General features: G+C 44.5%; 4 protein-coding genes across 8 annotated transcripts; 2 read left to right on the forward strand and 2 right to left on the reverse strand.

Annotated features, from left to right (window-relative positions):
* Window positions 1–1183: 1183 nt before the first annotated feature.
* LOC134332960 (protein FAM136A) lies at window positions 1184–3553 on the reverse strand. Its single transcript, XM_063014812.1, has 3 exons — window positions 3332–3553; window positions 2456–2596; window positions 1184–1522 (listed from the first exon to the last, which is right to left on the reverse strand). Exons 1-3 carry the CDS (start codon window positions 3416–3418, stop codon window positions 1334–1336), a joined length of 417 nt encoding a protein of 138 aa, XP_062870882.1. The 5' UTR covers window positions 3419–3553; the 3' UTR covers window positions 1184–1333.
* Window positions 3554–4330: 777 nt separating this feature from the next.
* pcyox1 (prenylcysteine oxidase 1) lies at window positions 4331–9714 on the forward strand. 3 transcript variants are annotated; one of them, XM_063014809.1, is made up of 5 exons: window positions 4331–4578; window positions 6358–6496; window positions 6878–7084; window positions 7793–7967; window positions 9637–9714. In XM_063014809.1, exons 2-5 carry the CDS (start codon window positions 6391–6393, stop codon window positions 9680–9682), a joined length of 534 nt encoding a protein of 177 aa, XP_062870879.1. In that variant the 5' UTR covers window positions 4331–4578; window positions 6358–6390; the 3' UTR covers window positions 9683–9714. The 3 variants fall into 3 exon arrangements, with proteins under 3 accessions (XP_062870879.1, XP_062870878.1, XP_062870881.1); XM_063014808.1 differs by lacking the exon at window positions 9637–9714 and adding an exon at window positions 9531–9609; XM_063014811.1 differs by lacking the exon at window positions 9637–9714 and adding an exon at window positions 8116–8159.
* Window positions 8503–9693, reverse strand: LOC134332961 (protein FAM136A-like). Its single transcript, XM_063014813.1, has 2 exons — window positions 9607–9693; window positions 8503–8871 (listed from the first exon to the last, which is right to left on the reverse strand). Exons 1-2 carry the CDS (start codon window positions 9691–9693, stop codon window positions 8788–8790), a joined length of 171 nt encoding a protein of 56 aa, XP_062870883.1. The 3' UTR covers window positions 8503–8787.
* LOC134332958 (prenylcysteine oxidase 1-like) lies at window positions 9654–18819 on the forward strand. 3 transcript variants are annotated; one of them, XM_063014806.1, is made up of 7 exons: window positions 9654–9699; window positions 12633–12771; window positions 13153–13359; window positions 14066–14240; window positions 15715–15926; window positions 17067–17219; window positions 17373–18819. In XM_063014806.1, exons 2-7 carry the CDS (start codon window positions 12666–12668, stop codon window positions 18041–18043), a joined length of 1524 nt encoding a protein of 507 aa, XP_062870876.1. In that variant the 5' UTR covers window positions 9654–9699; window positions 12633–12665; the 3' UTR covers window positions 18044–18819. The 3 variants fall into 3 exon arrangements, with proteins under 3 accessions (XP_062870876.1, XP_062870875.1, XP_062870877.1); XM_063014805.1 differs by lacking the exon at window positions 9654–9699 and adding an exon at window positions 10611–10853; XM_063014807.1 differs by lacking the exon at window positions 9654–9699 and adding an exon at window positions 12164–12175.
* Window positions 18820–20051: the final 1232 nt, after the last annotated feature.

Here is a 20051-nt window from a genome sequence, read left to right on the forward strand (position 1 = left end):
ACATGCAAAACCCTATATCAAGCGCCAGATTATTTATTATTATTTAGGGCAGCTGTAGCCTAGTGGTTAAGGTACTGGACTAGTAATCAGAAGGTTGCCGGTTCAAACCCCACCACTGCCAGGTTGCCACTGCTGGGCCCTTGAGCAAGGCCCTTAACCCTCAAGTGCTTAGACTGTAAACTTTGGATAAAAGCGTCTGCCAAATGCCGAAAGGAAACTGGAGCACCCGAAGGAAACCAACACAGACACGTGGAGAACATGCAAACTCCACATAGAAAGGACCTGGGAATCGAACCCAGGACCTTCTCATTGTGAGGCGACCTACTGCCTTTTTCAAAAACTGGGAGGAAACTCACACAGACACTGAAAGAACATGCAAAACTGGGCGCCAGATCATTCATTTTTTTTAAATTGATTATTATTTAGGGCAGTTGTAGCCTAGTGGTTAAGGTACTGGACTAGTAATCAGAAGGTTGCCGGTTCAAACCCCACCACTGCCAGGTTGCCACTGCTGGGCCCTTAAGCAAGGCCCTTAACCCTCAATAGCTTAGACTGTAAAAGTATCTGCTAAATGCCGTAAATTTAAATAATGAGAATAAACCAGCCAGCAGGTAAAACAGCCTCAGAGTCCTGAGTTTAAACCTTATTACAGGTCACTGCATATGAGGATTTGGCATGTTCTCCTCATGCCTAGGTACTAAGTTTTTACCTACCTTCCAAAAACATGCACGGCTGCCTCTGTGTAGGATCATTTTGAAGCCACCGTGACCTTGATCAGGCTGAAGTAGTTAATACATTTACATTTGCAGCACTTAGCAGACGCTTTCATCCAAAGCAACTTACATTACAGACAGTATGTGGTCTAAGCAATTGAGGGTTAAGGGCCTTGCTCAAGGGCCCAACAGTGGTAACCTGGCAGTGGTGGGGCATAAACCAGCGACCTTTTAAGTACTAGTCCAGTACCTTAACCACTAGGCTACAACTGCCTCCCCATTGTTTTTACATATATGGCATTAAAGCAACATGTACTTCAGAGTTAGAGCCTTGCTCAGGGGTTCAACAGGGACTTGAACTGGCAACCATCTGATTACTATTCCAGTAATGTAAGTAGAAGTTTTTAACAGATCCTGAAGGCAAATGTGATGCGCTGAGGAGAAACTACATTTAAAAATAATAATAGGCGTCATTTTTCATATTTTTATTGTCCGTACAAAAACACATGGTTGAGGTAACGACGGATCAGTCAGTACAGATCACTCGGTCCTTCACGGAGACCCCAGACCCCTCCGTCCATGCTCCGGCGGGTCCATCACCGACTGTACGAGCGGCGCGTTCACTGCGGTATAGAGTCCAGGCTCTCCTTCAGACGCCGGGTCATGCTGGGTAACAGGCTCAGGTGCTCGTCCACACAGCTGCCCACGCACTTCTCCATCAGGGAGCGCACCGCCGCCTCCTTCGCCCCCGAATCGAACAGGTCTTTGGCTTTATCGTTACAGTGCATGGTGCAGCGCTTCAGACGGTCCTGAAAGAGAGCAGCGCTCATCAGAGGTGCTGGTTTTACATTTATGTGTTCAGCATTTAGCAGACGCTGTTATCCAAAAAGACTTACAGTAGTGTGATAGTATACTGTCTAAGCTATTGAGGGATAAGGGCCTTGCTCAAGGGTCCAACAGTGGCAACCTGGCAGTGGTGGGGCTTATACCAGCGACCCATTGATTACTAGTCCAGTATCTTAACCACTAGGCTTTAAACAAACATACACTCAGGTGGTGCAGCGGCCTATTAAACAAGCTGAGATCTGGGTTCGAATCCCGGACGTCTACACAGTCGTGATTGGTTAAGCTGGGGTGTGGAGCGGACCAAAGCCCCGCCTTGCCATTTGTCATTTTTGCCCAGCATCTGTCCTTCTTTGGAATCGTGTGTACATTGACCTCAGCTGAGGCAAGTGAGGTCTGCAGATCTTTAAATGATCATCTGGGTTCTTTAGTGACCCTGTGGATGTATCATAGATGCATTTTTGATGCTTTTGACTGTTTTAAGTTCCTCCATTTGTGGATAGTGGCTCTCAGTGTGGTTCGCTGGAGTCCCAGAGCCTTAGAAATGGCTTCGTTAGCCTTTCCAGCTTGTTTTTAGACCTTCTAACCTTGTTCACACTGCCAGGCAGGTTCTATTTAATAGATGTTTCAATGTTCCAGGTGTGGCTAGTGAAATGAAACCCAGTTGTTCACTGAATTTGGTTAACTGGTTGATATAGTGGCTTAAGGGGGCAATTACTTTTTCACTTTTCCCCCTCAGTTTGTGTTTACTCGGGTCTTTGTCTAATATTTGAAGCAGTCTGATGATCTGTGACATATTACTGTGGTGAAACTTTTTCACAGCATTAAACATGCACAGTAGGTCTACATGTGCAGCAATCATGCATCACCCTGGTTCTACCTGCGCTGTACAAACCCACCTGAAACTTCTCCAGCTCGGTCGTAACCAGTCCCTGTGCTTGAGCTAGAGGGGTGTGGCAGCGTTCTATACACTGATGCACCTGGTTCATGGAATCCGTCGAGCGCTCGCAGCATTCGGCGCTGCACCGGAACATCCGACCCTGAAAAACATTCACACAGCTCAGACATCCAGATGTTTTGGGTACATAAATGGTAGAACTGTGGAAGTCACGGCCAGATCTGGAAGACCAGGATCATATAACAACCTCATCACAAAAGTCAGTGTCCTGAGTATGCATGAGCACTGTGGATGAATGAAAGAATGGTTTAGCCACATGCTTGTAGAAAAAAAGAAGCAGTTTGTATTGTATTATTGGGGACCACGAACCAGGGTCCTTACACAGCCACAAAGACCCTGTTCCTTTTTTTAGTCCTGTCTTTTCCCACCCAGCAGACTAGTGGCCAATAGTGACCGGTAGCTGAGCTGAGATTCGAACTCAGAGAGTCCAGAATCCAAAGTCCAGCACTGGTGTGTTAGCGGAATATTTATGTATTTGGCATTTTCAGTGACTGCTTGTTTTTGGACCTACTTCACACTGCCAGACAGGTTCTGTTTGAGAAGGAAACCCACACAGACACGGGGAGAATATGCAAACTTCACACAGAAAAGGACCTGGACCGCCCCACCTGGGGATCGAACCACATTTATACAAAGCGACTTGCAATTAAGACTTAATGGCTTTGCTTAAGGGTCCAACAGTGCTTACACCCTTGGGTCAAGCAACAGTCTAGTAGCTAATCTGAGGTTTTTACCATGCAGTTTGTACCAGACTACACTGATGACAACACGTCTTGTGTCCATTTTATTTACTGATCACACCTGGTGGTGATGTTACCTGCATTTTTCGGATGTGATCCCTCTCCAGACTCTGTACCATCTCCTCTACTGCCTGCTGCACCCGAGCCTGCTGAGCTTCTGCCATGATTCGGTAACTAAATCACTCAATAATGCAAGATCTTTCACTAAAGTAGCATAATAAAGCAACACTTTGTTAAAACTAAATGATTCAATCAACTGTAATTTGTAAGGTCACCTCCTGCTAGAACAGGCATGGGAGAATTATGCCATGCCTCTTCCGCCTACATCTGAACCATGACTTCCTTATCGTGTTCCAAACATCTTTATCCTCCCTATAGCCTATCCCCTATTAAGTGCACTTTGTGTTTGCTTCATCATCTCGGACGCATAATTTGCTAACCAACCTACTTGTAATTCGTGCTAATGTTTCATACCTGCTCAATATTTTAGCACTACGTATTATCATTATGTGGTTTCCTTAAACAGAACTACCTATCTAGCGCACTATATATATATATTTTATGTCATTTGGAACGGTTCCTGTTTTCGAGCAATGTGTTTTCCCTATCCGTTTTGGACAAACCAAAATCCAGTACCAGGATTGGTTGGGTACTTGGTGTGTAGTATACTAGCCAATCAGAATGCTTAAGTGAAATACTGTCAGCCAATCGCTGTGCAAGGAAGGCGGGATTTGAAGAAATACAGGTGGGAAATGAACAACAAGCCGCGTTAAGGGAGCGAAATGTTCCCAAATAAACATAAATTTAAAGAAATACAATTTGTTCTGATAATAATTATTCGTATACATTTTGGTTGAACAGTTACATTTTTATAAACCAAGCTGTGAACCGTAACCTTTCGAGCACCGTAGTCTCGTTTTATATGAGATACATTTGCACACTCTAGCTCATTATAGTTTGTAATACCTGCGCACTATTTTCGCAATATGCTTTATAAGGCGTGATGACTATAAACAAGTGCACTACTCGATAATAACTATGTAATTTGAGACTGTTCAAGTTGGCGGTGGCAGGATTCGTTGGGTACTTATCATGCTATAACACTAGCCAATCAGAATGCCGAGAAAAATAGTGTCAGCCAATCCTAGTGCAAGGGAGGCGGGATTTATCGGAATACAGGTGGGATGAAACAGAACCGACTGCGCATAGAGAAGTAGAGAAGTTTGTGAACGCATGTCAACTTTTGTGGAGAGTTGAATTGTGTAAATGCAAAAATAAACTAATAAATAAAGACTTTCTGCTGCAGTTGGAGTCAAATAATTCGGTAAGTTTGGAATGAGTTATATTCCAGTGCAACAAGTCAGTAAATCTTTGGTCAGGTTGAGATTAAACATACTGAATTTATTACTGATTTTATTTTGTTTAACATCATTAATTAAAGCTTCAGTGGTTGTATTAATGTTGCTTTTAGGCATCTTGCTTTTCCAGTCGTGCACAAGATTTTGGAACATGACTGTGGGTATTCACTTCTGTTAGACACAAATCAGCATCAGTGTTGGACCATAAGGCCTGGCTCACAGTCTGTATTCCAGTTCATGTAATGGTGTTGGATAGCTGTAAGGTCAGGTCTCTGGTGCAGGTCAGTTATTATTAAGGCTCAGTTTGTGTATATGGATATATAAGGTCGAATGTGGGCAGTTGTGGGCAGTTGTAGCCTAGTGGTTAAGGTACTGGACTAGTAAGCAGAAGGTCACCGGTTCAAGCCCCACTACTGCCAGGTTGCTGCTGTTGGGCCCTTGAGCAAGGCCCTTAACCCTCAATTGCTCAGACTGTATACTGTCACAGTACTGTAAGTCGCTTTGGATAAAGGCGTCTGCTAAATGCTGAAAATGTAAATGAATGTGGACGCCTGTTCTATAAGGCTTCTAATAAATAGCTAGTTGATTTTAACACTAGCTAACAGTACCTGATGCTTCTACATTTACATGAACATCATTAGTAGATGTTTTAATCCAGATCAGTTTACTGTACCGTGATGGAATACAGTCTGTGCAGATTATCTAACTCTATACTTGTATATCTTAAATCTGCATAAATCTGCAAGGTCTCGCTCTCCTGAACTGACCTTCGGTCTGGAATATTTTGCAATCACAGGCCCGGCTGATCAGATACTGAGCTGTAACTTGTTCAGTCCTCATGTAGTGTTTTTAACGTTAAACTAATGCTTTAAAGTGGCACCTTAAATGTAAATTAAAACTGGGCAAACCTAATAATCTAATAAGCGCAGGAATACAAGTGTTTCTCTTGTATTCCATTCGCATGCATATGTGGGTGGAGGGGATTCTGAACAAGCTCATTAGTTGAATGTCAAGGTTTGTATAGAGGGTGCAGTTGCAGTCATAAATATTATAACACCCCACCAACCCACCCCCATGACGTCTTTATAAGCTGCCATGTTCATAATGCCATGTCACAATTATTTAACCTCAGATCTTAAAACTTAAAGTTGGGTTACAACAGGATGAAACCTCACTCACTCATTTTTTTTAATTTTTTTTTTAATGCATTTTTCTCCCATTTTCTCCCAATTTTAGTGTAGTCAATTTGTCTTCCGCTGCTGGGGGATCCCTGACTTTTGCAGTCGAGGTGGGTATATTGCTGCTCATGCCTCCTCCGACCCCCGTGCAGCCCTTAACAGAACCCTTTTTCACCCATGCACTCTGCACAGGCGCCTCTATCCGCCAATCAGGGTCATTACACAGCGAGAGGTCATTACAAGACCCCACCCACATAGTCCGGTCACCCCACCCATGTAGTCTGGCCATCCCTCCCTGCAGACACTGTCAGTTATGCCCGCTAGATGGCGCCCAGCCGATCGGTGGCAACGCCGTGTGCTAGTGGAAAATCCCGCTTTGCCACCTGGGCGCCGTCAAACTAATGCTTTAAAGCGGCACCTCAAATGTAAATTAAAACTGTGCAAATCTAATAAGTGCTGGCACACAAGTGTTTCTCTTCACAGTAAAATAAGAACCTGTGAAAGGTCGAACATCATTCCTACTCCAAGACCGTATTCACACAGTTTAATGTTTGTGTTTTCTTCCAGATGTCTGCACGGATTTAGAAGTAAGTCCTCATCATGTCAGCGAGAACTCTGTCTGCTCTTCTGTTTCTCTGCCTGGTTCAGGTCGGGCGCCGGGGTCTCGCCTCCGCTCCTGAGCTGCGAGAGCCGCCGAAGAAAATAGGTAAAGCAACGTGTGTGAGGACCGGAGCGATTTATCATCAGTGCTGTTATTGTGGGAGAGATTAGATTAGATTAGATTAGATTAGATTCAACTTTATTGTCATTACACATGTACAAGTACAAGGCAACGAAATGCAGTTTAGCATCTAACCTGAAGTGCAATAAGCAGCAAGTGCAGGATAAACGGTATCTACGATATACATTATTTACAGGACATGGGCAGTGGTATGAACAAGATGTACAGGTGAATATATTACTGAGTGTACTATAAACATGTATAAAAGGTGCTATGAACATAATAGAGGAATGTATGTAATTCAGGGTAAAAGATGAAGTGTGACCGTGTTTACTGAACGTGGTTCTGCTCTTCTCTGATCCTCAGCCGTCATCGGAGCTGGGATCGGAGGAACGGCGGCGGCGTTTTTCCTCAGGCAGGAGTTTGGGGCGTCCGTGAAGATCGACGTGTTCGAGTCGGGATCGGTGGGAGGACGTCTGGCTACAGAGGACGTCGGAGGACACGAGTACGAGATGGGAGGCTCCATCTTACACCCGCTCAACCTGCACATGAAGCACTTTGTGGACAGACTAGGTGGGTGTGTATCCACACACACACACACACACACACACACACACACACATTCTGATCTCTTCTATAACAGGACGTGACCTTTACAGGAAGGTGATGAGCCTGGCGGGAAACCAAGGAACCCTGTCTAGTGGGATACATTTACATTTTCGGCATTTAGCGGACGCTTTTATGCAAAGTGACTTACAGTATACAGTTTAAGCAGTTTAGGGTTAAGGGCCTCGCTCAAGGGCCCAACAGTGGCAACCTGGCAGTGGTAGGGTTTGAACCAGCAACCTTCTGCTTACTAGTCCAGTACCTTAATATACGACCCCTCGCTGAACCATATACACCGATCAGCCATAACATTAAAACCACCTCCTTGTTTCTACACTCACTGTCCATGTTATCAGCTCCACTTACCATATAGAAGCACTTTGTAGTTCTACAATTACTGACTGTAGTCCATCTGTTTCTCTACATACCTTTTTCACCTGCTTTCACCCTGTTCTTCAATGGTCAGGACCCCCACAGGACCACCACAGAGCAGGTATTATTTAGGTGCTGGATGATTCTCAGCACTGCAGTGACACTGACATGGTGCTGGTGTGTTAGTGTGTGTTGTGCTGGTATAACGTTTTAACACATTAACGTATCCAAAACGCAACCGAAATCATCTCCTGTGTGTCGTACAGCTCAGTGATCGTGGTGATTCTCTCTCGTTGCTCTCAGGTCTGTCGGCGCGTGCTGAGGTGCCCACTAAACTGGCCTTCTTCGATGGGAAGGAGTTGGTGTTCGAGGAGAGCGACTGGTTCATCGTGAACTTCCTGCGCATGCTGTGGCGCTACGGCTTGAACTCCATCCGCATGCACATGTGGGTGGAGGGGATTCTGGACAAGTTCATGAGGTGAATGTCAAGGTTTGTCAGAATTAATGCACCCCCCCCCCCCCCCCCCCCCCTCCCCAAAATTACGTCTTTATAAGCTAAATGATGCAGCAAAGCAGGAAAGATGTAAAGATTTTATTAATACTGCCATGTCACTATTATTTAACAGTCTGTAGGACCTAAAGCTGGGTCACTACATGATAAAACCTCAAGGCACACTGAAAAACTCTGGTATAAACTGACCAGACATGGCGCCAGTCCACCACAGGGCAGACACACACATATGGTGGATCCCTGATTGCAGTCGAGGTGGGTATATTGCTCCTCACGCCTTCTCCGACCCACACAGCCCTTAACGGAACCCTTTTTCACCCATGCGTTCTGCACAGGCACCTCTATCTGCTAATCAGGGTCCTTACACAGTGTTTGAAGACCCCACCCACATAGTCCGGTCATCCCTCCCTGCAGGCACTGACAATTATGCTCACTGTATGGCGCCCAGCCGACCGAATATCCCCCACACTCACACCTTAACACATACACACACACATGCACATCTAAGGGCAATTTTAGTGTCTCAAATTACTGTGGTAGGAAACCGGAGCTCCCGGAGGAAACCCCACAGACACAGGGAGAACCTAAAATGCTGTCAAAACAGCACAAGTTCCTCCACACCACTCCAAACTCCAAAGCATGTCTTTATGAACATCCTTTTTTGTGCACAGGGACACAGTCGTGCTTAAACAGTAAAGGGCCTTCCCTAAACTGTTGCAACTCAATCTCAAAGCATATAAGCTAAACAATACGGCCAAAAGTATTCAGACACCCGATCGTGAGCTTGTCAGCGTTCTATACACTGATGCACCTGGTTCATGGAATCCGTCGAGCGCTCGCAGCATTCGGCGCTGCACCGGAACATCCGACCCTGAAAAACATTCACACAGCTCAGACATCCAGATGTTTTGGGTACATAAATGGTAGAACTGTGGAAGTCACGGCCAGATCTGGAAGACCAGGATCATATAACAACCTCATCACAAAAGTCAGTGTCCTGAGTATGCATGAGCACTGTGGATGAATGAAAGAATGGTTTAGCCACATGCTTGTAGAAAAAAAGAAGCAGTTTGTATTGTATTATTGGGGACCACGAACCAGGGTCCTTACACAGCCACAAAGACCCTGTTCCTTTTTTTAGTCCTGTCTTTTCCCACCCAGCAGACTAGTGGCCAATAGTGACCGGTAGCTGAGCTGAGATTCGAACTCAGAGAGTCCAGAATCCAAAGTCCAGCACTGGTGTGTTAGCGGAATATTTATGTATTTGGCATTTTCAGTGACTGCTTGTTTTTGGACCTACTTCACACTGCCAGACAGGTTCTGTTTGAGAAGGAAACCCACACAGACACGGGGAGAATATGCAAACTTCACACAGAAAAGGACCTGGACCGCCCCACCTGGGGATCGAACCACATTTATACAAAGCGACTTGCAATTAAGACTTAATGGCTTTGCTTAAGGGTCCAACAGTGCTTACACCCTTGGGTCAAGCAACAGTCTAGTAGCTAATCTGAGGTTTTTACCATGCAGTTTGTACCAGACTACACTGATGACAACACGTCTTGTGTCCATTTTATTTACTGATCACACCTGGTGGTGATGTTACCTGCATTTTTCGGATGTGATCCCTCTCCAGACTCTGTACCATCTCCTCTACTGCCTGCTGCACCCGAGCCTGCTGAGCTTCTGCCATGATTCGGTAACTAAATCACTCAATAATGCAAGATCTTTCACTAAAGTAGCATAATAAAGCAACACTTTGTTAAAACTAAATGATTCAATCAACTGTAATTTGTAAGGTCACCTCCTGCTAGAACAGGCATGGGAGAATTATGCCATGCCTCTTCCGCCTACATCTGAACCATGACTTCCTTATCGTGTTCCAAACATCTTTATCCTCCCTATAGCCTATCCCCTATTAAGTGCACTTTGTGTTTGCTTCATCATCTCGGACGCATAATTTGCTAACCAACCTACTTGTAATTCGTGCTAATGTTTCATACCTGCTCAATATTTTAGCACTACGTATTATCATTATGTGGTTTCCTTAAACAGAACTACCTATCTAGCGCACTATATATATATATTTTATGTCATTTGGAACGGTTCCTGTTTTCGAGCAATGTGTTTTCCCTATCCGTTTTGGACAAACCAAAATCCAGTACCAGGATTGGTTGGGTACTTGGTGTGTAGTATACTAGCCAATCAGAATGCTTAAGTGAAATACTGTCAGCCAATCGCTGTGCAAGGAAGGCGGGATTTGAAGAAATACAGGTGGGAAATGAACAACAAGCCGCGTTAAGGGAGCGAAATGTTCCCAAATAAACATAAATTTAAAGAAATACAATTTGTTCTGATAATAATTATTCGTATACATTTTGGTTGAACAGTTACATTTTTATAAACCAAGCTGTGAACCGTAACCTTTCGAGCACCGTAGTCTCGTTTTATATGAGATACATTTGCACACTCTAGCTCATTATAGTTTGTAATACCTGCGCACTATTTTCGCAATATGCTTTATAAGGCGTGATGACTATAAACAAGTGCACTACTCGATAATAACTATGTAATTTGAGACTGTTCAAGTTGGCGGTGGCAGGATTCGTTGGGTACTTATCATGCTATAACACTAGCCAATCAGAATGCCGAGAAAAATAGTGTCAGCCAATCCTAGTGCAAGGGAGGCGGGATTTATCGGAATACAGGTGGGATGAAACAGAACCGACTGCGCATAGAGAAGTAGAGAAGTTTGTGAACGCATGTCAACTTTTGTGGAGAGTTGAATTGTGTAAATGCAAAAATAAACTAATAAATAAAGACTTTCTGCTGCAGTTGGAGTCAAATAATTCGGTAAGTTTGGAATGAGTTATATTCCAGTGCAACAAGTCAGTAAATCTTTGGTCAGGTTGAGATTAAACATACTGAATTTATTACTGATTTTATTTTGTTTAACATCATTAATTAAAGCTTCAGTGGTTGTATTAATGTTGCTTTTAGGCATCTTGCTTTTCCAGTCGTGCACAAGATTTTGGAACATGACTGTGGGTATTCACTTCTGTTAGACACAAATCAGCATCAGTGTTGGACCATAAGGCCTGGCTCACAGTCTGTATTCCAGTTCATGTAATGGTGTTGGATAGCTGTAAGGTCAGGTCTCTGGTGCAGGTCAGTTATTATTAAGGCTCAGTTTGTGTATATGGATATATAAGGTCGAATGTGGGCAGTTGTGGGCAGTTGTAGCCTAGTGGTTAAGGTACTGGACTAGTAAGCAGAAGGTCACCGGTTCAAGCCCCACTACTGCCAGGTTGCTGCTGTTGGGCCCTTGAGCAAGGCCCTTAACCCTCAATTGCTCAGACTGTATACTGTCACAGTACTGTAAGTCGCTTTGGATAAAGGCGTCTGCTAAATGCTGAAAATGTAAATGAATGTGGACGCCTGTTCTATAAGGCTTCTAATAAATAGCTAGTTGATTTTAACACTAGCTAACAGTACCTGATGCTTCTACATTTACATGAACATCATTAGTAGATGTTTTAATCCAGATCAGTTTACTGTACCGTGATGGAATACAGTCTGTGCAGATTATCTAACTCTATACTTGTATATCTTAAATCTGCATAAATCTGCAAGGTCTCGCTCTCCTGAACTGACCTTCGGTCTGGAATATTTTGCAATCACAGGCCCGGCTGATCAGATACTGAGCTGTAACTTGTTCAGTCCTCATGTAGTGTTTTTAACGTTAAACTAATGCTTTAAAGTGGCACCTTAAATGTAAATTAAAACTGGGCAAACCTAATAATCTAATAAGCGCAGGAATACAAGTGTTTCTCTTGTATTCCATTCGCATGCATATGTGGGTGGAGGGGATTCTGAACAAGCTCATTAGTTGAATGTCAAGGTTTGTATAGAGGGTGCAGTTGCAGTCATAAATATTATAACACCCCACCAACCCACCCCCATGACGTCTTTATAAGCTGCCATGTTCATAATGCCATGTCACAATTATTTAACCTCAGATCTTAAAACTTAAAGTTGGGTTACAACAGGATGAAACCTCACTCACTCATTTTTTTTAATTTTTTTTTTAATGCATTTTTCTCCCATTTTCTCCCAATTTTAGTGTAGTCAATTTGTCTTCCGCTGCTGGGGGATCCCTGACTTTTGCAGTCGAGGTGGGTATATTGCTGCTCATGCCTCCTCCGACCCCCGTGCAGCCCTTAACAGAACCCTTTTTCACCCATGCACTCTGCACAGGCGCCTCTATCCGCCAATCAGGGTCATTACACAGCGAGAGGTCATTACAAGACCCCACCCACATAGTCCGGTCACCCCACCCATGTAGTCTGGCCATCCCTCCCTGCAGACACTGTCAGTTATGCCCGCTAGATGGCGCCCAGCCGATCGGTGGCAACGCCGTGTGCTAGTGGAAAATCCCGCTTTGCCACCTGGGCGCCGTCAAACTAATGCTTTAAAGCGGCACCTCAAATGTAAATTAAAACTGTGCAAATCTAATAAGTGCTGGCACACAAGTGTTTCTCTTCACAGTAAAATAAGAACCTGTGAAAGGTCGAACATCATTCCTACTCCAAGACCGTATTCACACAGTTTAATGTTTGTGTTTTCTTCCAGATGTCTGCACGGATTTAGAAGTAAGTCCTCATCATGTCAGCGAGAACTCTGTCTGCTCTTCTGTTTCTCTGCCTGGTTCAGGTCGGGCGCCGGGGTCTCGCCTCCGCTCCTGAGCTGCGAGAGCCGCCGAAGAAAATAGGTAAAGCAACGTGTGTGAGGACCGGAGCGATTTATCATCAGTGCTGTTATTGTGGGAGAGATTAGATTAGATTAGATTAGATTAGATTCAACTTTATTGTCATTACACATGTACAAGTACAAGGCAACGAAATGCAGTTTAGCATCTAACCTGAAGTGCAATAAGCAGCAAGTGCAGGATAAACGGTATCTACGATATACATTATTTACAGGACATGGGCAGTGGTATGAACAAGATGTACAGGTGAATATATTACTGAGTGTACTATAAACATGTATAAAAGGTGCTATGAACATAATAGAGGAATGTATGTAATTCAGGGTAAAAGATGAAGTGTGACCGTGTTTACTGAACGTGGTTCTGCTCTTCTCTGATCCTCAGCCGTCATCGGAGCTGGGATCGGAGGAACGGCGGCGGCGTTTTTCCTCAGGCAGGAGTTTGGGGCGTCCGTGAAGATCGACGTGTTCGAGTCGGGATCGGTGGGAGGACGTCTGGCTACAGAGGACGTCGGAGGACACGAGTACGAGATGGGAGGCTCCATCTTACACCCGCTCAACCTGCACATGAAGCACTTTGTGGACAGACTAGGTGGGTGTGTATCCACACACACACACACACACACACACACACACACATTCTGATCTCTTCTATAACAGGACGTGACCTTTACAGGAAGGTGATGAGCCTGGCGGGAAACCAAGGAACCCTGTCTAGTGGGATACATTTACATTTTCGGCATTTAGCGGACGCTTTTATGCAAAGTGACTTACAGTATACAGTTTAAGCAGTTTAGGGTTAAGGGCCTCGCTCAAGGGCCCAACAGTGGCAACCTGGCAGTGGTAGGGTTTGAACCAGCAACCTTCTGCTTACTAGTCCAGTACCTTAATATACGACCCCTCGCTGAACCATATACACCGATCAGCCATAACATTAAAACCACCTCCTTGTTTCTACACTCACTGTCCATGTTATCAGCTCCACTTACCATATAGAAGCACTTTGTAGTTCTACAATTACTGACTGTAGTCCATCTGTTTCTCTACATACCTTTTTCACCTGCTTTCACCCTGTTCTTCAATGGTCAGGACCCCCACAGGACCACCACAGAGCAGGTATTATTTAGGTGCTGGATGATTCTCAGCACTGCAGTGACACTGACATGGTGCTGGTGTGTTAGTGTGTGTTGTGCTGGTATAACGTTTTAACACATTAACGTATCCAAAACGCAACCGAAATCATCTCCTGTGTGTCGTACAGCTCAGTGATCGTGGTGATTCTCTCTCGTTGCTCTCAGGTCTGTCGGCGCGTGCTGAGGTGCCCACTAAACTGGCCTTCTTCGATGGGAAGGAGTTGGTGTTCGAGGAGAGCGACTGGTTCATCGTGAACTTCCTGCGCATGCTGTGGCGCTACGGCTTGAACTCCATCCGCATGCACATGTGGGTGGAGGGGATTCTGGACAAGTTCATGAGGTGAATGTCAAGGTTTGTCAGAATTAATGCACCCCCCCCCCCCCCCCCCCCCCCTCCCCAAAATTACGTCTTTATAAGCTAAATGATGCAGCAAAGCAGGAAAGATGTAAAGATTTTATTAATACTGCCATGTCACTATTATTTAACAGTCTGTAGGACCTAAAGCTGGGTCACTACATGATAAAACCTCAAGGCACACTGAAAAACTCTGGTATAAACTGACCAGACATGGCGCCAGTCCACCACAGGGCAGACACACACATATGGTGGATCCCTGATTGCAGTCGAGGTGGGTATATTGCTCCTCACGCCTTCTCCGACCCACACAGCCCTTAACGGAACCCTTTTTCACCCATGCGTTCTGCACAGGCACCTCTATCTGCTAATCAGGGTCCTTACACAGTGTTTGAAGACCCCACCCACATAGTCCGGTCATCCCTCCCTGCAGGCACTGACAATTATGCTCACTGTATGGCGCCCAGCCGACCGAATATCCCCCACACTCACACCTTAACACATACACACACACATGCACATCTAAGGGCAATTTTAGTGTCTCAAATTACTGTGGTAGGAAACCGGAGCTCCCGGAGGAAACCCCACAGACACAGGGAGAACCTAAAATGCTGTCAAAACAGCACAAGTTCCTCCACACCACTCCAAACTCCAAAGCATGTCTTTATGAACATCCTTTTTTGTGCACAGGGACACAGTCGTGCTTAAACAGTAAAGGGCCTTCCCTAAACTGTTGCAACTCAATCTCAAAGCATATAAGCTAAACAATACGGCCAAAAGTATTCAGACACCCGATCGTGAGCTTGTCGGACGTCCCATTTCAAAAACAAACGGTATTAAAACAGAGTGACCGTCTGTGTGATCGTTTAGCTAGAACAACAGCCGCTCTTCTGAGAAGGCTTCGCACATGACTTTGTACTGTGTCTGTCGGAATTTGTGCCCATGCTGTATTTGTGGGGCTGGGCACTGATGTTGAGGTTCCAGTTCATTCCAGATCAGTTGAGTGGAGCTGAGGTCAGGGCTCTGTGCAGGACACTGGAGGAATTCAGTTATTAGAAGGGCCGTCCCAATACTTTTGTCCATATAGTTACAGTATATAATTTACATTTTCGGCATTTAGGAGACGCTTTTATCCAGAGCGACTTACAGTACTGTGACAGTATGTTGTCTAAGCAATTGAGGGTTAAGGGCCTTGCTCAAGGGTCCAACAGTGACAACCTGGCAGTGGTGGGGCTTGAACCAGCGACCTTTCGATTACTAGTCCAGTACCTTAACCACTAGGCTACAACTGCCCTATTTGATAGCAATTGTAGTGACTTAAACACACATATCGGGAAATTAGGAGGATGTTTACATATTTTTGGACATGGAGGATCTAAATGTGGACAGAAAGAAGACAGGACTTTATATTTTATGATCTTTTTATCGAGTGTTGAGTGCGTCTGTCTCGTCCCGACAGGATTTATCAGTACCAGCAGTTCGGTTACTCCTTCACCAGCGCCGAGAAGATGCTGCACGCCCTGGGCGGAGACGCTTTCCTCTCCCTGCTCAACCAGACGCTGGAGGAGGCCATGCGGTCTCACGGCTTCTCTCAGGCCTTCATTAACGACGTCGTCACGCCCATCTCCCGCTTCAGTTACCTCCAGAGCGTCCGTCTGCATGCTCTCGTGGGTACGTCCTGCTTTCTGGTCTGTCAATCATTCGTACGTACACGGACAGAAGTATTGGGACACCCCTTCTAATTGTGGAATTCATGTGTTTCAGACACTGCGATTGCTTACTGGTGTAATAAATCAGTTATATAACAGGATGCTTATACAATATGCTTCCAACTTTGCAGCAGAAGTTTAGGGAAGGCCCTTTCCTGTTCTAGCAGGTCTATAAAGACATAAAGAATTGCTCTGTAATTATTTGGATTTTGACTGTAAAGTTTGCAATGGGCTACATTTTGTCCATTTTTTATCTTTCTTTTTTAGTTATTTATAATTGTTTTGAATTGTATTTATTTATTATCTATTTTTTAATTATTTATTATTATATTTATTTTATTTTTTAATCTTATTTATTTTATTTTTTTAATCTTTTTGTTATTTATTATTATTTATCATATTTTTATTTCTTTTTTTTCTTTTTTAGTTATTTATTATTTTTTTAATTAGGTATTTAAAATTTTTTAGTTATTTAGTACTATTTGTTATTTTATGTATTTCTTTTTTTCTTTTTTCTTTTTTTATTTATTTGATCTTTTTAGTTATTTATTAATGTTTTATTTTATTTTATTTATTTTTTTTTTTTTTTGTTTATTTAATTTTTTATTTTTTTTAGTTATTTATTATAATTTTCTGTTTTATTTTTTAAATCTTCTTTTTGTTAATTATTATTTATTTATTTATTTTTTGTACTTTTTGGGGTACTGTTTTGTAATTCGTTTAATTTTTGTACACTTTAATATGCATAATATTTGTTGTATTGTTTTGAGATAAAAAATAAATAAATTAATAAATAAAGAAAAATAAAGAAACTTTAGTGTTCTGCACAGAGCCCTGATCTCAGCCCCACTCAACAGCTCTGGAATGAACCGGAACACCAACATCAGCGCCCAGCCATACAAACGGTTGACTCAGTGGGCACAAATTCCCACAGACATACTTTAAAGTCTTGTGAGACGCCCTCGTCTAGCTAAAAAATAGATCACATAAATAGTGTTATGTCTTTTTCAGGCTCTGGGTCGTATTATGACCCTCAATGATAAATAATAAATAACCGTGGAAACATGTTGACGCGGCTCGCCGTTCTGTGGCTGTCTTGCAGGCGCGGTGGCGTTATCGGGTACAGATTCGGGTCTGTGGGCCGTGGACGGAGGAAATAAGAAGGTCTGTTCTGGTCTTCTGTACAACAGCAAAGCTGAACTCATCTCAGCACGCGTGACCTCCATCAGCCTCAAAACCAGACCATCCAAAACCGGTACGACATCTTTCAGTTTATTTTTTTTTTATTAAAGTCGCTGCTCGTTTAGATTCAGGTTCGAGGGTTTGGATACGCCGGGCATGTTGGCATCAAAAAAACACACACATACATTCAGCAGTTTCATTCAGTCTCTCTCTTCCCTCCTCACAGGTTCCGTCTCGAGTCTCTATGAAGTGAACTACGTGGGCGAATCCGGCTCCGCCCATTCTCTGTACGACATCGTGATCGTGGCCACGCCCCTTCACCAGGGTCTGTCCGACATCAGCTTCTCGGGCTTCTCTCCTCCGGTGCCCTCGCACTTCCCCGGGCGCTACCACACCACCGTGAGCACGCTCGTCCAGGGCGTCCTCAACGTCTCGTACTTCGACCCCGCCCGGGCTCCCGGCGAGTTCTACGTCACCGATATATTCACCACGGATAAGGAGGAACTGGGCGTGGCCAGCGTGAGCGCGGTGAACCCGGTCCACATCCCCCCGGGTCACTCGCGCTCCCCGGCCGGCCGGAGCAAAGTGTGGCGGATGTTTTCTAACGAGCCGCTGAGCGAGGAGCAGCTGAGGACGCTGTTCGTGTCGCGGGAGCGCGTGCTGGAGAGGCGCTGGCTGGCGTACCCGTCCTACAGGGCGCCGGAGAGACGCGCCCCGCCGTTCGTGCTCCACCAAAACCTCTTCTACATCAACTCCATCGAGTGGGCGGCCTCGTCCATCGAAATGAACGCCGTCTCGGCCAGGAACGTCGCCCTGCTCGCCCGGCACCGCTGGCACGGCCAGACGGAGAAGGTGGACCAGGAGGATCTGCACGCCCGCCTCCGGGGGGAGCTGTAGCGCCGAGAGAATAATAATGTTCAGCACTTAGTTTCTAATCGATCGCTAACATATAAAGAAAATCATCTGCTTCTGACTGTGAAGCAACAGTTTAGGGAAGGTCCTGTCCTGTTCCAGCATGAGCAACGACGTGTCATGTTTGTTTTTTAGAAATGATTTGTGTCTCGTTTTACTTCTAGATTAAATCTCGTGTAAATAATTAAGCACTAAAATGCACACAAGCATCAAAATACTGTAAAATTTTAATATATTAGAATTATAAAAATACTGGGGCGCTTGGGTGGCTCAGAGGTAAAACGCACAAGCTTGTGAGTTCGAATCTCGGCTCTGCTTTCAGCCGGTTGGGCGCCTTTACAGATAAAGAGCAGCTCATTCGAGGGTGGAAGTGCCATAGGGGTTAATCATAACTGCTGTAATTACGCCCTCTGCTGGCTGATCGAGGTGCTACACTGAGACGGGGGATAACGGAGATCAGTGTGTGATTCTCCGTACGTGTGTTAGTCACGGCTCTCATCGCTCAGGAGTGCAGTAGAGGTGAAATACGAGCAGGGAATTGGATATGTCTAACTGGGGGAAACGTGCATTAAAATGCATTTTGTAAATATAGTTGTGCTGTTTCTGTACAATAGAAATATAATAGAAATTAATTCACTGGAGTGAATCAGCAGCTTGTTTAATTTTGAACAAACGAGTGATTAATTGTATTAATTGCACTAAACAAAAATCACTTTGTTTACATTGAAATAAAAACATTGACGTTTGTTGCTGGTATAAAACGTGTGAGTTTCATTTCAGAATGAATGGCATTTACACCGACCGACCAGGCATAACATTATAACCACTGACAGGTGAAGTGAATAACACTGATTATCTCATCACGGCACCTGTTAGTGGGGGGGGATATGTTAGGCAGCAGGTGAACATTTTATTCTCAAAGTTGATGTTAGAAGCAGGAAAAATGGGCGAGCGTGAGGATCTGAGCGAGTTTGACGAGGGATAAATTGTAATGGCTAGACAACCGGGTCAGAGCATCTCCAAAACTGCAGCTCTTGTGGGGTGTGTCCTATCTATCAGGAACAGTGGTAAACCGGCGACAGGGTCATGGGCGGCCAAGGCTCATTGATGCGCGTGTGGTCCGATCCAACAGACGAGCTACTGTAGCTCAACCAGCTGAAGAGGTTCATGCTGGTTCTGATTGAAAGGTGTCAGAATACACAGAGCAGCACAGATTGTTGTGTATGGGGCTGCAAAAGGGGGACCAACACAATATTAGGAAGGTGGTCATAATGTTATGCCTCATCAGTGTACATTATTTTCTATAATGCACTGAGAGCTGTTTTCAGCCATCCAACTATCAGACATCAGCCAATCATGTCCATCCAGAAGCTTGACAGGCTGATAGCACAGCTGAGATTTGAACCCTGGATACCCAGATCTCAAAGCAGTAGAGGACTAGAATACTTCACTGTTAAGGAGAGGAGCATCAAGGGATCCTTTTAATGTTTTTATATTCAGCTCAGTGGTTAAGGTAGTGGATTGGCAATCAGAAGGTTGCTGGTTCAAGCCCCACCACCACCAATTTGCCACTGTTGGGCCCCTGAGCAAGGCCCTTCACCTTCACTTGCTCAAATTGTGTTCAGTCATAATTGTAAGTCACTTTATATAATCACTACTGCTGGGATCCAGGGTTCGAACCCACAGCTGTGCTGTCACCCCGACCGGGTGTCTACACAGACATGATTGGGAATTCAGAAGGAGGGGCGAAGGGGCGATTCCTTCCTTGCGCACTGTTTCCAGGTGGACCCGAACCCACCACGACCCTGACCAGGATGAACTGTTTAATGGTAATAAAAAATGACATTTCACTGACATGCTGTTGCACGACCTCGACAGTCTGATTTAAACTTTATTTCAATGCCCATGGTTCTTATTAATTAGGTCCACATACACTAGATGGGCAAAAGTATTGGGACGAGGTGTAATAATTTGGTTTGCAGCAACAGTTTAG

Source organism: Trichomycterus rosablanca, chromosome 18 (assembly GCF_030014385.1).
Source record: "Trichomycterus rosablanca isolate fTriRos1 chromosome 18, fTriRos1.hap1, whole genome shotgun sequence".
Classification (NCBI taxonomy): Eukaryota; Metazoa; Chordata; class Actinopteri; order Siluriformes; family Trichomycteridae; genus Trichomycterus; species Trichomycterus rosablanca.